Source organism: Thamnophis elegans, chromosome 1 (assembly GCF_009769535.1).
Source record: "Thamnophis elegans isolate rThaEle1 chromosome 1, rThaEle1.pri, whole genome shotgun sequence".
In the NCBI taxonomy this organism is placed as follows: domain Eukaryota; kingdom Metazoa; phylum Chordata; class Lepidosauria; order Squamata; family Colubridae; genus Thamnophis; species Thamnophis elegans.
Window position 1 is genome coordinate 64,984,199 of NC_045541.1, and position 14,827 is coordinate 64,999,025.

At 41.8% G+C, this 14,827-nt stretch overlaps 1 protein-coding gene across 1 annotated transcript in view; it reads left to right on the forward strand.

The window, feature by feature from the left end:
* Nucleotides 1-14,827, forward strand: part of SPEG (striated muscle enriched protein kinase) — a 132,806-nt gene that overhangs the window by 70,668 nt on the left and 47,311 nt on the right. The window contains exons 7-12 of the mRNA XM_032211896.1: nucleotides 2,309-2,517; nucleotides 2,762-2,850; nucleotides 3,755-3,930; nucleotides 7,606-7,866; nucleotides 12,244-12,402; nucleotides 13,205-13,394. Coding sequence (XP_032067787.1) covers nucleotides 2,309-2,517; nucleotides 2,762-2,850; nucleotides 3,755-3,930; nucleotides 7,606-7,866; nucleotides 12,244-12,402; nucleotides 13,205-13,394 — 1,084 coding nt within the window. The remainder of the gene's footprint in view (nucleotides 1-2,308; nucleotides 2,518-2,761; nucleotides 2,851-3,754; nucleotides 3,931-7,605; nucleotides 7,867-12,243; nucleotides 12,403-13,204; nucleotides 13,395-14,827) is intronic.

Genomic DNA, 14,827 nt, shown 5'->3' on the forward strand with positions numbered 1-14,827 from the left:
GATGACCTTGGGCCAGTTACTGTCTTTCAACCCAACATTTTATGATGCTGTTGTGGGAAAAACAGGAGGATAAAGAAGCACTAGGTATGTTTGCCACGATGAGTTATTCATAAAAAATAATAAAGGTGCAATAAAAAGATCTTTTAAAAAACTACTTATTGCCATGTCCTTGAAGTTGACTGCAGTTGGCTACTGAGAGTGAGTCAACTGCTGGTGTGAAATCTGAAGTGATGTGTAAAAATGGACAACAGTATTGTGCACTTCCCTGAATGTATTGCTTGGGGGAATTTAGGACACTGGTCTTTCTGCCAATACTTGGTAGTCCTCACAGCTGCTGATTAAATTAAGTCTGACTGAGGATGCTTGACCTGTTGAGGAGACTGCCTGATTGTTAACTAGCACTCTGACCTGTCAGTAATTGGATGAGAGTCTGAATTTTTTTTTAAAAAAAAATGATAAATTTGAAGTGATGTGGATGAAATCCGTATAAGGTCTTTATCGCTTCAGACAAAGGTATTACTAGGAAATGTTAGAATAATCACTTGAGGATCAACATGGAGGAAATGACATGTTTAAATGTACTGCCATATTCTAGCAAAAAAAAAAAAAAACACCTACCAGTTTGTGAAATGCTGGTATGTTTAAGAGATGATGTTTAGCATTAGCTTTTCCTCTGAAGTACAATTTTTGTACATATGTGGGTTGGATTATTTTTCCAGTTGGGGTAGCATTTCAACATGTGAGTATCTCAACTATGAAATATCCAGGCCTTGGGAGGATTGCATATCGTATAACGTTTCTGATTTTGTTGTTCTGCTTCATGTCAACCACTATATTTCTTTTAGTAGAAATGAAAGTAGTCTTGTTGAGGTAATGTTTCTTGTGGTAGTACAATGGCCTGTGGGGATGCTTGAAGGTGGGCACTTTTCTTACAGCATACCTAACTGCATCCTAAAACCCAGTGGAATAGTACAGAACAAAGAAAAGGAAATATTGCTATTGGGCTTGAATAGAGGCAAAAAACCTGGCGTCTAATATCTTAGAAAAGGGACAAAGTAAAAGCAACAAAGCCAATCTAGCTTGGGCTCTTCAGGCCAATGTTTGTTTGTTCCCACAAAACAAGAGGGATTGTTATATTATACTGTGGCTGCCTTCCTGACTTTCTCTCCTTTATCATTCCCTGGTAATAGTCAAGTAGGAAAATTAACAAGGGAAGAGTTGACAATATAGTTGTATCTCATATAGTAAAATAGGGAATTATGGAGGCATATAATTTTATTTTTTATATAATAAGAAAATGTGTGGAACCTGAGTAGATTATTCCTTAATTTTCTTACGTTCGAAAAAATATACATTTTTGAGAACCTGATCCTATGTGTGACTATGGGCTTTGCTCACTTGCACTGAATACAGGCATAAATATTTCCTTCAACATATTTTTTTCTTGCCATGCCTCCTTCATACGCTCTTGAAATCCAGAGTTCATGAATGAGACAAGCTTAGGTTGCCTTAGCTGTATTGAAGCTCAATAGCATTTCCCTCCTTATTCCAGCACTGCCTTAAAATAGGCACAAAGTATGCAAAATCCTTTATTCATGGAAGGAAGTCAGGTGATTACAGTGCCCTGAGACAGAAGTAGTAGTGGCAAGATACAGATTAACAAAAGGTGCAGCAAATTTCATCCTGGTATAATTTTCTGCCAAAGTGGGGAGCATTAACTCAGGAAAGGTTTTGTTATCATTGTGTTATCATTAAGAAAGAGGAAGAAGTTTTCCCTTTCTGATTTATCATAAAAGATGTTATAAGCAAGTAATCATCCTTGATATGCTGAATTCCTGTTGCGATATGGGAACTTTATTACTCTAGTTACTTCAAAAAGAGTCCCGGCAGATGAATAGTCCCTCGTTTGCTTTATCCATGTTTCCACGTTTTAGTAATATAATTCTTTCAAATATAATTTTTTATTGGCCAAGTGTGATTGGACACACAAGTAATTTGCCTCTGGGTACATACAAGCAACAATTGATATGTCGTGGTCATAATCATAAAATACAATCATCATAAATCCTAACATACAGTTAAATTAAATCATAAGATAAAATAAGGCAGACAGATACCGTAATTCTCAGAACTGTGAGATGGTGGGGGTTGGGGGAAAATACTTTGGGATGTCATTTAAGAAATTAGATTTTGCTTGTTATATGTGGCTGACTCAGTTGCCTTCTGTTAGCTTGGCTATGTTTTCTTCTGTCTCCCACTTTGCTGGGCTCTGCCCAATCTGTACTGTTACGTTCTTCTGATTGTCCAGGTCCCGCAGAGATCCACAGCCGATTGATGCCCCGCCGTGAAGTCAGCAGCCCTGTCACCTCAGATGAAGAGTACCTGAGCCCTTTGGAAGAGTTCCCTGAGTCGGTCACCCCTCAACACCATCCTGTTATGAGAGTACAACCCTGCTCTGAGATTGGCCCAACTGCAGCACATGCAGACATTAACTTCAAGGCTGCACCATGTTTTGAGGTGAGGTGAGAGAATGACATGAGAATAAAGAAAAGAAGCTGGCAGCTTTGACCTACCTGGATAGGTAGGTCCAAGGGTGTAAGCAATACACCTCTGGATTGTGAGTGGAATAGAATCTGGGTCTTTTTGCTGCATGTGACAAGAAACAAGCGATGTCTCTTATATTCCAGCAGAAAGAAGGAAGGGAGTAAGTCTTTGAACTCCCCTTGCCAATTGTCATGATCCTGGCTGCTCTTTTTTGTAGATAGTACTAAATGACCAGACGGTACTGGAAGGACAAGATGTGGTCCTGCGCATTCAAGTGCAAGGAGAGCCCAAACCCATTGTCCACTGGTAAGTGGGTCATACGTTTCAGTATGGTTTTAAAAGTATTCCTGTCCTGTGTTCCAGACACTATTCTTAATGGGTAAGATGGCAGCGATGGGAGTTGCTCCAGTCTTGCAAAATAACAGCTGCCTTCAGGCATTTAGCCAAGCAAGCCTTTATACTTTTTTCCCTCTCCCATCCTATCCATCAGTGTTCCACAACTAATTGACCGTTATATAATGTGTCAGTTGACATGATATTTTAAAAGGTTTGTTTGCATTATTGGGTTTTCATTTTCAGAAGGCACTAAATCAAAACGGGAAAGGTTAATTTATATCTGCATGGTGGAAATGTCTGAGAAAGTGCGATCGCGGATCCCTATTGCTAGTAAAATTCAGCAATGGTGCTAAAATGCCACAAAAAAGACATTTTAGCATTCAAATTTGTTGCATTTCCACTGCGAGCAACAGTGAAATGCAGGTATCTGATCTGTTTTCTTCCCACGTCAAAGAAGCCACAAATTTTCCACTGTTGCTTATAATGGAAGCATAATGAAGTCCTTCTCTTTTGCTCTGTTTTTTTGTCAGATGCAGTAGGTGGATGGAAAGGGTGTGAATGCTTTGTGCTCCTAGAAATATGTGAAATTGGACTGCTACCAGATGGGGCACAAATGGTACCCTATCCCTGTTTTTTAAAATATTGGTCTCAGATCTGAGATATATTAAGTTGTCTAGAAGAAATAAAAAGAAATGGATATCTAATCTCCTAGCTTGGACTGCCCTGTAACAAACCAGGGGTAATGGCAGAACCAGCATATGCAGTATTTTTCTGGGGGATGCAGAAGTGGAGAAACAAGTGGGCGAATTATCTCTTGAAGATGGGTGAAATGTTAAGCGCTGCAAACTTTCAGGCTTTCTGTTCTGAACTGTAGGTTGAAGAACAGGCATCCCGTAAAATATGGACGGCGCATTTCTGCTGTGGAAGAAGAGGATGGATCATTCTGCCTCCATATCCGCATGGTGGAATGCACAGATGCTGGCTATTATGCCTGCAAGGCCATAAATGAATATGGCACCAGACAGTGCGAAGCCAAGCTTGATATACAAGGTATCTTTGGGCATGAGAATTACAGTAATGCTTTGCCAGTCATGTGATGATCAAAGAGATCCCACCTGCATGTCTGCTTCTTTCTTCCACTCATCAACCATCCTGCTCCCCTGATGTAAACATGCTTGCAGTTTGCTCATAATCTTGGTATTATCTCTCTAGCCATGAGTAGCTGCTTCATGGCCATTGGCTAAAGCCATCTTGAGGAGCAACGATGGGGAACATGTGAAAAAAAGAAAACACTCAGGAGTACAAAATTAATTGCATTTATAAAACAGTTTTGAATATTCAGGGTCTTTGATAGAATAGCTTTTGGTAATCTTCACAACAGCCTTGCAGATTGGTCAGGGTCATCCTCATATTGAACTTGGAAGTCCAAGAGGTGCTAGCTGCTGCTTCTTTTTTTTCATAAGAGTTTGTGCTTGCCACCGAAAGGAAAATTTGAAGCAAGAATTATTCATAGGTCAATTTTTATGTAAGTTGCACATAAAGTAACATTTGGGTATGTGCCTTTGAGTCAGTTTTTGATTTCTGGCAACTGCCTGGATAATTCCTGCAGTTTTATTGGCAAGATTTCAGGAGTGGTTTGCCGTTGCTTGACTAGAACTCATAGTCCCCCAGTTTTAGTCTGGTGCCTTAACTTCTACACCAAACTGGCTTTCTATAATGTACCGTAACTACATTGCTATAATTGCCAGTTTTGGTAATACCTTCTATATCAGCCACTAGCGAGTTCCACTTGCAACAAGAAGTGGGGTACATAATAATCTGCCTGACTTCATATCCCCACCATATTTTCCCACAACGTAGCAGGGATTTTTTCCCTGTTCAGCTTACTTATTGTTATTTAAAACATGGGTGTTGGGTTTGTTTCTTTCCTCCCACTCATCAGGAATTAGGTGCTGCAGTATGTTTCCATCCTTCTCATAAAGCATCATCATCATCAGGCAAGGGAGCTGGGAGCCCCAAATTGGATGTAATGGGTGATGCATAGGAACCATAAGTCTGTCTCTTCATGTAGCTTGTAGTAAAAAAAAAGGTTGGTTTCAGTTGCTCGATCCTATATTTTGTTTAGGAAGTAGCTGGATCTACATTCTTCTAGCAATTAAGAAAATTTGGTGTTTGCACTATCTCCATTTTGGAGCCATTAACCATATTAAAAATGTTGGGTAGAAATATAACTAAATAATCATTGCTTCTGCCTTAAAGTAGCTGCTGCCCTTTGAGGATGTCCTGGTGTATTTTAATCTGTTTTCTTGCTGTCTCTTTTTCCTAAGTAACAGTTAGCTCTTTGCTTTGATTCATTGCATCACTCTTGAGAAAATAGAAGCAGGCTTCCTTACAAGTGTGCTTACTGGACCCACTATTTGGATCTACAAAAAATTTCTAATGACATGTTTTCCAGGCTAGTAAAAGGGGAATTGGGTGTTCTGCCCAGCTTCAGTTTGGGGTTGATTTTTATGGACGATACTGTGAGATAGGTGTGAGAGTTTATGTGTGCAATTGCTTTGTGTTGACTCATTTGCTTTTGTCAGCCATCTACAAATGTATTTGTGCTGTGGTGAACATCTTTTGCTTAGGCTGAGCATGTATGAATTTGTCTGTGCTTTGCTTTTATGTCCATCATGCTACACTAATCCTTCGCTTGCTGACTGTGTTTTTGTCTGTACAGGGAGAGTGAGCTAAGGTACTCCTGGCCCCTGGGCCACTCTAGCCAGACAACCTGGGCAGTTGCCTCTACTCCCGGCACGACTGAACAAACCAGGCTGGCAAGGCTTGGCTTCTGGATGGCCAGCGCTGAGACTCACCTTGGACGCAGAGCCTGGTTGCCGCTAGGGGAATGGGACACAGCGGGTGGGAAAGTAGTTGGGGACTTCCTTTAGCTGTTTGAGCAGTTCTGAGCTCCCTATAGCTACATGAGTGGAATTAATCTGTGGCACCTCCTTAGTGTTTGGGCAGGAAGCTTTCATCCAGATGGATCTCCATATGTTCTGTGCTAGGCACAGAATCTCAAAAGTGGACAGCATGCCTGCTTACCAGGCATTCCCCATCCAGGTGCTGATGGTGAGCAGTGCCCATTCTGGCCTTCACTGCTGTCTGGCCTACACTGTGGCCAGTGTGTGGTGCTGTTTCCTTCATATGTCCATGTCTGCTTGACTCCTCTGCCTTTGCCCACTCCTCCTCCTGGGGGCTTAGAGCAGAATGCTAGCTTGTCCTCTCTCTTGCTGGTCTCTCATGAGGCTTCTGCTCATCCATGATTCCAACACATTAAAATGGGGTAGCTTTGAAATGAACAGGCCACATCTGGACATTGTTATGCCTCAATTCCAAGACCTCTCAGTTAGAAGGCCACTTTATCCAACCATGACCTCTGGGAAACATAAAGTGAACAGGAAAGACACCCCCTCCCCCCTTGGCCAGAACTGTGTAGAATGAAGAGGGGTTTTGGAAACAATGGGAGGCCACTAGACATTGGTCTCAGGCATCTTCAGTGGAAGCCAAGGATGCTGACTCTTACCATCATTCTGCTCCCATTCTGAGAGTATCTCACAGAAGCTGGGCTATAGAGAATCCTCTTTTTGTAGATGAAATAAAGTCTGTTTGTTTGGTAAAAGTACTGTGTGGTTTGTTCTTAGCACAGATCCTTGTTTCCCTCTCCCCATGTCCCCTTCTTAATCCATATCATGCTTTTGTGTTCTCCATACCCCATCATGGTTTCCCATTCAGATCGAGTTTGCTTTGGATTATGACTGCTTTGTCTCCATTCATGTTCTATTGCAGTGGTTAATGAGATGCCAGTTATACTAGGAGAAAGCCACTCTGTTTGCATCTGAAGGGTAGGATAGAAATATTGATCTAAATAAATAACTCTACTGCTTTTCCACAGCTGTACAATCTGTTCATTTGTAGAAAGGAAAAACGAGCCTGGTTTACAGTGTTTAACTGAGATATTGGAAACAGAGTAAATACATAAATAAAATGTTGCTCTGTTTTGCTCTAAAATTTCCAGTTTTGAAATGGGCAAGTTAGCTATTTCTTCTTGGCTCAGGAAGGGCTTCACTGGAAAACTTGATAACATTTTCCTTTTATGAGGTAGATTGAGCTATTGGACCAGGTTGCAGGAATCGTATATGATAGTTGGGTTTTTCTGTTCAACCACTGAATGGAATGGTAGCTTTGATATTTAAGATATAGAAAGAAAAAGGTCTGTGGGTTACACATGCTTTCTGTTCCTTTGAATTTTGAACATCTAAGGTCATTCTGCAAAGGGATGACAGTTGTTTTCCTTACCTTGGGAGAATGCAGGGTCATAGATTTCTGTCTCCTTTATGATTTTGAAGGACAGACATTCAGAATTTCTGGAAATGGGGAAAGTGCAGATGAGGAAAACTGCAGATGAGGCCAGAGAATAATTCTGAAATTGATGTTTGCGTTTAACTTCTTTATAGAACAGTGTGTAACAGTTGCCAGCTAGAGTAGGATAATCCAAGCCTTAACTTCACAAATCAAACAGGTTGTAGCAACATGACAATTTAGTTTAACCATAAAAATATCCATTGCATGCTTTCCACACTTTATTCTTTGCATCCTGTCCCGTTTTTTTTTCCATTGCTCAGAGACATGTCTCTTTCTCTCTTTTTCCATTTCCTCTTCCTGTTCCCTCCTCCTTCCCAGTGCACCCTGAGACACACTCCCTGGCAGTGCTGACCCCACTGCAGGACGTGGTGGTGGGGGCTGGGGATGCAGCGATCTTCGAATGCCTGGTTGCTGGCCCATCGGATGTGGATGTGGACTGGCTGTGGCGGGGGCGCCTTCTGCAGCCTGCCCTGCTCCAGTGCAAGATGCATTTTGATGGGCGCAAGTGCAAGCTGCTGCTTACCTCTGTGCATGAAGATGATAGTGGTATCTACACATGCAAGTTAAGCACAGCTAAAGGTAAGGATGGTAGAAATGCTGTACAAGCAGAGGTGAAGAAGACATAGGTGAAAGGATCTGGGTTCACGCACTGATTTAATCTTGATTTGTTAAGCCATTATTGACTGGGTTCACACGATAAATAACTGAGGTTATGCCTCTTCGATGCATAATTATTGTAAGTCATAAATCATAGTTTACAAATCAGTGGTTGTATCCACATAACATATTAAGCAAAGGCCCAAGAACCCTGTAACCTTGAGATATTAATCCTATCCCTAAAATAAGCCATAGATAGAACACTTGGGTGGTTGAGGTGCTAACTTCTCATCAAGTCACTAAACCTCTTTTTTCCATCTGTCTGATAGTTTATTTTATTTTTAAAAGTATGAATGCTGATTTTCCCACTTCAAATCCCCATTAAAAGCATAAGAACAAGCCGGGCTGGTTTGTTTATCTCCCCTTTCTGTCATGCTTCCTCCTGGGTGGCAACAGTGATGGTTTCAAACACCCACCCACAGATACTACCCATCACCTTTGGAATGCCAATAAGTAGCCTGTCTCTTTGCCAGAAGCTGGAGAAAAGCATCAGCTTGTCAGAGTGAGCAAAGAGAGAAGCTCAGTCAGCAGATTTAGGAAAGATGCAGAGCAGTTTGGTAAAAAAAAGCCATACCCCCTCCGGTCATGCTGGACTATAATTCCATCTTTCTAACAATGTTTGAGCTGTATTTTGATGGACGTAGACAGGGTACATTGTGAAAGGTTGTACTGCAAAGGTGAGGAATTGGAGCTGGGAAGAGCTTAGCAACAGCTTGAAAGCCCTACATTCTCCATCTTTGCAATACAGAGAACATTGTCATTTAACATTTGTTTACAAAATGAAAAATGGGTTAAATTGAGAAAAGAGAAAAGTAAAATGATACCCACAGCCAGAACTAAATTTTCAATTGATGTTTAGATTATTATTTTTGAAGCTAAATTCCTGAGCACATGTTTGCAGAAGAAATCATTTGGTTTTTGCAGTCCACTGGCTTACACTGAAGGTAAAGCAGTATCCCCTTTGAGTTGTGCTTAAGTCCTAGTGATTCTACGTGCATGTCAATAGTTTTCTTAGTGTGGAAGTAGCTTGCTGTCTCCTTCCAGGATGTTTCATCAACTTCCCATTCTAGTTCACAGCCCTGGGATTTTGTAGTGGTCTGCTATCCAGGTATAATATTGCCTGTTTTTTTTTAAATAACCAAAACCAATCAGGTACTGCGATTTTCAGAATTTAGAGACTGTAGCAGAGGTGGGTTGCTGCCGGTTCAGCTCGGATCAGTCCAGTAGTAGTGGCGGTGGGAGGTTCTGCCTAGACACTTCTGCGCATGCGCAGAAGTGTCGCTTGCTTGCTCGCTAACACACACACACACACACACACGGGAGCACACCTGAACCGGTAGTAAAAAAATTAGCAACCCACGTCTGGACTGTAGATTCTGTACTGACTGTATTTTCATCTTCTGAGACACCCATGTCCAAATCTAGCTAAAAATCAACACATCTACATATGCAAGATGCCAATGTCCTTCCCTCTAGTTAGGTATCTCTCCTTCCTGGCAGTCAATCGGTTGGGAAGCAAAAAGTAGGCAGAACATCATGATTAGAAGCTCTATGTAATAGAGCTCAAAGTATATTTCTGGCAACTATTTCCAAAAATTGGAAAATGTTGGAGTGAAAGAACATTTGGAAACAGTTTTACACTCTTGCTTATTTCTGTTTTTTAAAAATTATTATTCTGCTTTTTAGAAGCTGAAATCATCATCAGACAACTTATAATCAAGTATGCACAGATAAATTGTTGAACTAAAGCAACAGTATAAAACATGTAACTTAGCTAAACAGCCCAAATAAAATGCACCAAACAATTAAACAGATTGAAAACAAGACTGGAATCAGCTGTATATTCCTTTGGGAAGGAGAGGTAAACATGGAGGTCACCACTGAAAAGCTCATCTACACATGTTTTCTAGTCTAACACCTCGCACAAACACACACATTCAGATCAATAATAAAACAAAATACCAAATAAATAGGAAGCTGCTTAATGTATTGCAGAAATGTGATTGCAGAGCTTTTCAAACTGAAGGGAGTCTAGATTTTAAAGGAAGTTCAAAATGGTTTGAAAAAGATACTATATTCCATGCTTTTGACCTGAGTTTGTCTCTGGTCAAATATGTTTCCCAGGTTATTGGAGCAATACAGCATGAGAAAAAGGGCAAATACTAAAAACCCTTTTCAAAATTCCTGCACCTTTGTGACAAGCTGTGGCAGCTTTATAGTAGATTGATTTTTATTGTAACATTCTTTTACGCAGACCACCGTAGGTATACATAAATTGAGTTAGGGATTCCTTGTTGAAGTAATATGAAATTATTTAAATAAACCAGCTTGCTTTGGTAGTGGTAGCTGTAACATTCTTACAGGGAGAAAATTTACACTTTATTTACATTTGACTCCCAGACAGAGAGGAATATTGTAAAGCAGAAAGCTAGAAGGGATCTGGAAAACTTTATGCCTGTCTAATACGATCAAGATGAATGGATTCTGTTTCTGCAGGAATGTAAGCACAGTTGCTCTGAATTGGGAGAAAGGTTCCAAGCAGGTTTGCCATGAAATTAGTTCTAATCTGGCCTCACCAACAATCTGCCCAGTGGTGGGTTTCAAATCCTGTTGCAATTGGTACGATTGGAATGGGGCCGGTGGCGTCCTCATGGACGCGTGCAGCACGCGCATGCATCTTAGCATCTCCATGATGCTCCGCGACACTCCAGCTGCTCTGCGGAGCAGTGCAGGCGCTGTATGCACCATGCACGTGCGCAGCAGCGCAGAAGCTTTAAAACACAGGTAAGGAGCCCAGGCGGGCAGGTGGGCCCTCTGGAGCACCGTACTGGAATGGTATCCAGTGCTCAGGGCTGGCTCCGGTATGCCTGTACCAGGGCGTACCGCCTGTAACCCACCACTGAATCTGCCATGCCAACATTTATCAGACATTTCATTTCATGTGTCAGCAAAATAGTAACTTAAAGTACAAGAGTGGATCCATAGCCAAATGTCAATCTTTAGAATTCCATTTCCAAGAAGAATTTGGGATTCAGAGGCAGGAACAACATTTAAGAAGGGTACAAAAAAAGTAAAAGCAGTTTAATTTCATTTTCTGGTTATTCTTGCTTTTTGGATATATATATATTTTAAAAAAAACCTTGCTTTTCATATTTTTTTACGGATAGCTCAAGACGATGAACATACTAGTGGTGAGTTCCTATCGGTTCGGCCCGGTTTGGCTGAACTGGTAGTGATTTGGCGGTCTGGGTCGCTGGAATCGGCAATGACCCAGGTCTGCCATGCCCCCGAACTGGTTCCCCGGGTGGTGCCATAGGGGACACCATATTCTTTTTCAGTTCTGCGCATACGCAGAACAATTTTAATTGTACTGAGCATGCGTGCGCACAAGCAAACTGGCAGTAGTGCCTGCCAGAACCCACCCCTGGAACATACATAATACTCGTTCCTCTTCCTCTTTTTCTCCACAACAAAATCCTGTGAGGTGAGTTGCATTAAGAGAGACAGTCTGGTCCAAAATTACCCAGCTGGATTATAGCTGGATGCTATAATTAAAAAGATCTATGAATGTGCAGAAATGGACAGAATGACGGGTTGGCTGAGGGACAAAGGAGAAACGGAACATTATCTTAGCTGGAACCTATGGTATATGTGGGCGACAAGGAGAACAGCAGGGACTTAAAATGGGGAAAGTTAACATGGGTACTGTAATAGATCCCTGAACTTTGCAATGAGAAGATGTGGCTTAGAGACTTAACAATGAGGAAGGAAAGAAAAAGTTGGGCTGTGAATGACTGTCACCGCGGGGGAGGGGGAGGGGAGGGGTGGTTGTATGTTTAAAATGGTATTTGTATCTGTATGTTTTACGCTTAAAAAAAATGTATAACTAATGAATGCCGATACAAAAGGCTGTATATTTACTTTATATTGTTATGTATGATTTGTCTTTCTTATGTTGTTGTATTTTTCTTTCTGTTTTTTAAAGGTAATAATGTTTAATAAAAATTATATTTAAAAAAAAAAAGAGAGAGAGAGAGAGAGAGTCTGGCCCAAAATTACCCAGCTGGATTTCATGCCTAATATGGGACTAAAACTCATTGGGTTCAACACCTTCACCACTCCACCAAACTGGCTCTCCCCCCGCCCCTAATATCTTTCCATACTTACTCATATATCTATGAGACTATAGGGCAAGCTGCTTTCCTTGCCCTATAGTCTTGCTAGGTTCCAAAGCTTTTAAAGGCAAGGAAAAGATAAATTCCTGTGGATACTTTGCTGACTGTCCACTGTGCTTTGCAGATGAGCTGACCTGCAGTGCCAAACTAACAGTGTGGCCTTCACGCCATCCCCTTTTCACCCGCAAACTGGAAACTGTGGCTGTGGTGGAAGGACGAACAGCACGGCTTGACTGCAAGATCAGTGGGGAGCCCCCACCAACCATCGTTTGGACCCACTTTGGTAATTCTCTCCCCCATCTCTTCAGTTCAGAGACCCCAGCTTACAAGATGTTCTAAGATCAGGAACATGGCTATGGAGGGGGGGTGTCAATATACATGGATGGTTATCCACTTACTTGGGCCAGGCTTGGTGGTAAAGAGGCAGAAGGTCACAGGTTCTAAATCTTATTCTCTTTCAAAAAAGTTGTGGGAACATCTATAGCCAGACTTGCAATCAATTGCCACATCAGAAATCAGTATTTGGTCTCCTAGTTATGTATATGTTAACAACCAATGGGGAAAACATTGCCCTGGCTTCAGACCTCATTGAGCCCGAATCCCACCAAAATCTACTGAGGTGAAAAGTATCCACACTACCCATATCCACATCTTGCAGCCTTCCCTTCACTGTTAACATGTTTCTTTGCAGTGGCCTTTCGGCATAGCCATTTCTCAACAGAGCTTGGCTTCTATTCTGGGGTGGTAAGTGACCTGTTAATCTACCAGTTGGTAATGAGAACATGTTCAGTCGCTGACGATGACAGTAGTTGCAGGAAAAATATGGTTGCTGCCATACCAAAACGTTTTAATATCTCTCTCTATCCCTCAAGATCATGGAAAGGGAACAAGAAGATTCTTTTTATTGTATTCTGCCAGTGATCTTAATTATGGTCTAAGTCCTAGAGACTTACGGTATATGTTATTATTGCCTCTCCCCCATGGGCCCTGAATGCTAGGTTGTTTAATTTTCATATAAATTGCTACCCATTTGTGTCTTTTACTCCTTTCTGGATCAGACTCTGACTGTCATGTGTCTGATGTAGGCCAGCCTGTACAAGAGGGGGAAACCATGCGTATACAGCAAGACGGGGGTCTGCACTCTCTGGTCATCCTGCATGTGAGCTCCGAGGATGAGGGTCAGTACGGGGTGAGTGCCAGCAACAAGCACGGCCGAGCTGAGTGCACCGCAGAGCTGTATGTGGAGGAGCCGCGGCCAGCAGCTAGCTCCCAGATGTGAGTGGGAGGAGGAGGAGGAGGAGGAGGAGGAGGAGGAGGAGGAGGAGGAGGAGGAGGAGGAGGAGGAAAAAGGGCTGAGGGGGGATTGGTTATGGAAACATCCAATGAAGATCCTAGAGACTTTTGTACAATTGAATATGCCATATAGCTGTAACAATGCAAGAAAGTCAGCTAAGCATCCTTAGTTATGGCAATGCATTTATGACCTGATCCCCAGTCATGGGGCTCTAACTCTCTTTGGTTATTTTAAATCCTCTTAGGTAAAAGATGGGTGTACTTTGTTTTACTGGTTTTTCGATTTTGACCCAGTGATATTTTTGCTCCATCTCTGCCTTTCCATTAGCCAATGAACCCAAAGGAAAGCTCATGCATTAAAATAGGCTGCTGTCTTGACAGGTATCAAACCAATGATGGACTTTTTCTTTCTCTTCATGCCCATGAAAGAATTAATAGCAACTCTTGAAAATAGAGTTTAAAATCTGGGAATCACTCTGTACTCAAATCTGGGAACCAGATTTGGCTACTGTTCTGATTAACACAGTCTCATGTGCAATTCTGGGAGATGGACTTCAACATGGTCTAGCTGCTTGCCTTAAAATACTGTGTGTCGTTTTAAATTCACACATAAACCCTAAGACAGACGGACAGAAGTTGTGGGAACCAACCAGCTTTGCTTGTGGGTTTTACAAGCTTTCTCTGAGGACTCCCTTCCTGTTTTCCAGTTCCAGATTTTATAGATGTTTCAGAGCACAGAACTTCTGATGCATCAGCAAACTATAATTAGCTTGTTTGAGGCCAGGGACATTATCAAGACAAAATAGAGACATTTTCTATTAAGGCCAATTGAACCAATTACGTGTAATATAAAAAGAGCCCTGAAGAGTGACTCCGTTGTCTCCAAGAATGTCCTTGCCACTGCTTAAAAACAAAGGTTTTAAAGGTATCCTGGATAATGGAAAGTATTAGTCAGACAATAAAAAAAAATCTAGCTGGGCAATCCCCCTTATCTTGTATTAAAAATGAATGCTTTTCATTGACAAAGGTTCAACGGTTCCCCTTTCCAATGTGGACCACAGTCTGAAATCATTTTGGTATCATAGGATCCCTGTAATCAGTGACGTGCAGTGAGGTTTATGGCTGGTGAGGCAAAAAGAAAGACATAGCACGCTCCCAGGCGCTTGAAAGCGGGCAAAGGATGCCCTGCCACTATGTCCGACATAGAGGCGTCCTGCCTCTATGTCGTACATAGTGGCAGGACATCTTTTGCCCGCTTTCAAGAAAGCTTTCTTGAAAGCGGCTTTTGCCTGCTTTCTTGAAAGCGGGCAAAAGACGCCCTGCCGCTATGTCCGACATAGCAGCATCGCGCCTCTATGTCGGACACAGCGGCAGGGCGTCTTTTGCCCGCTTTCAAGCACCGGGGAGCGCACTAT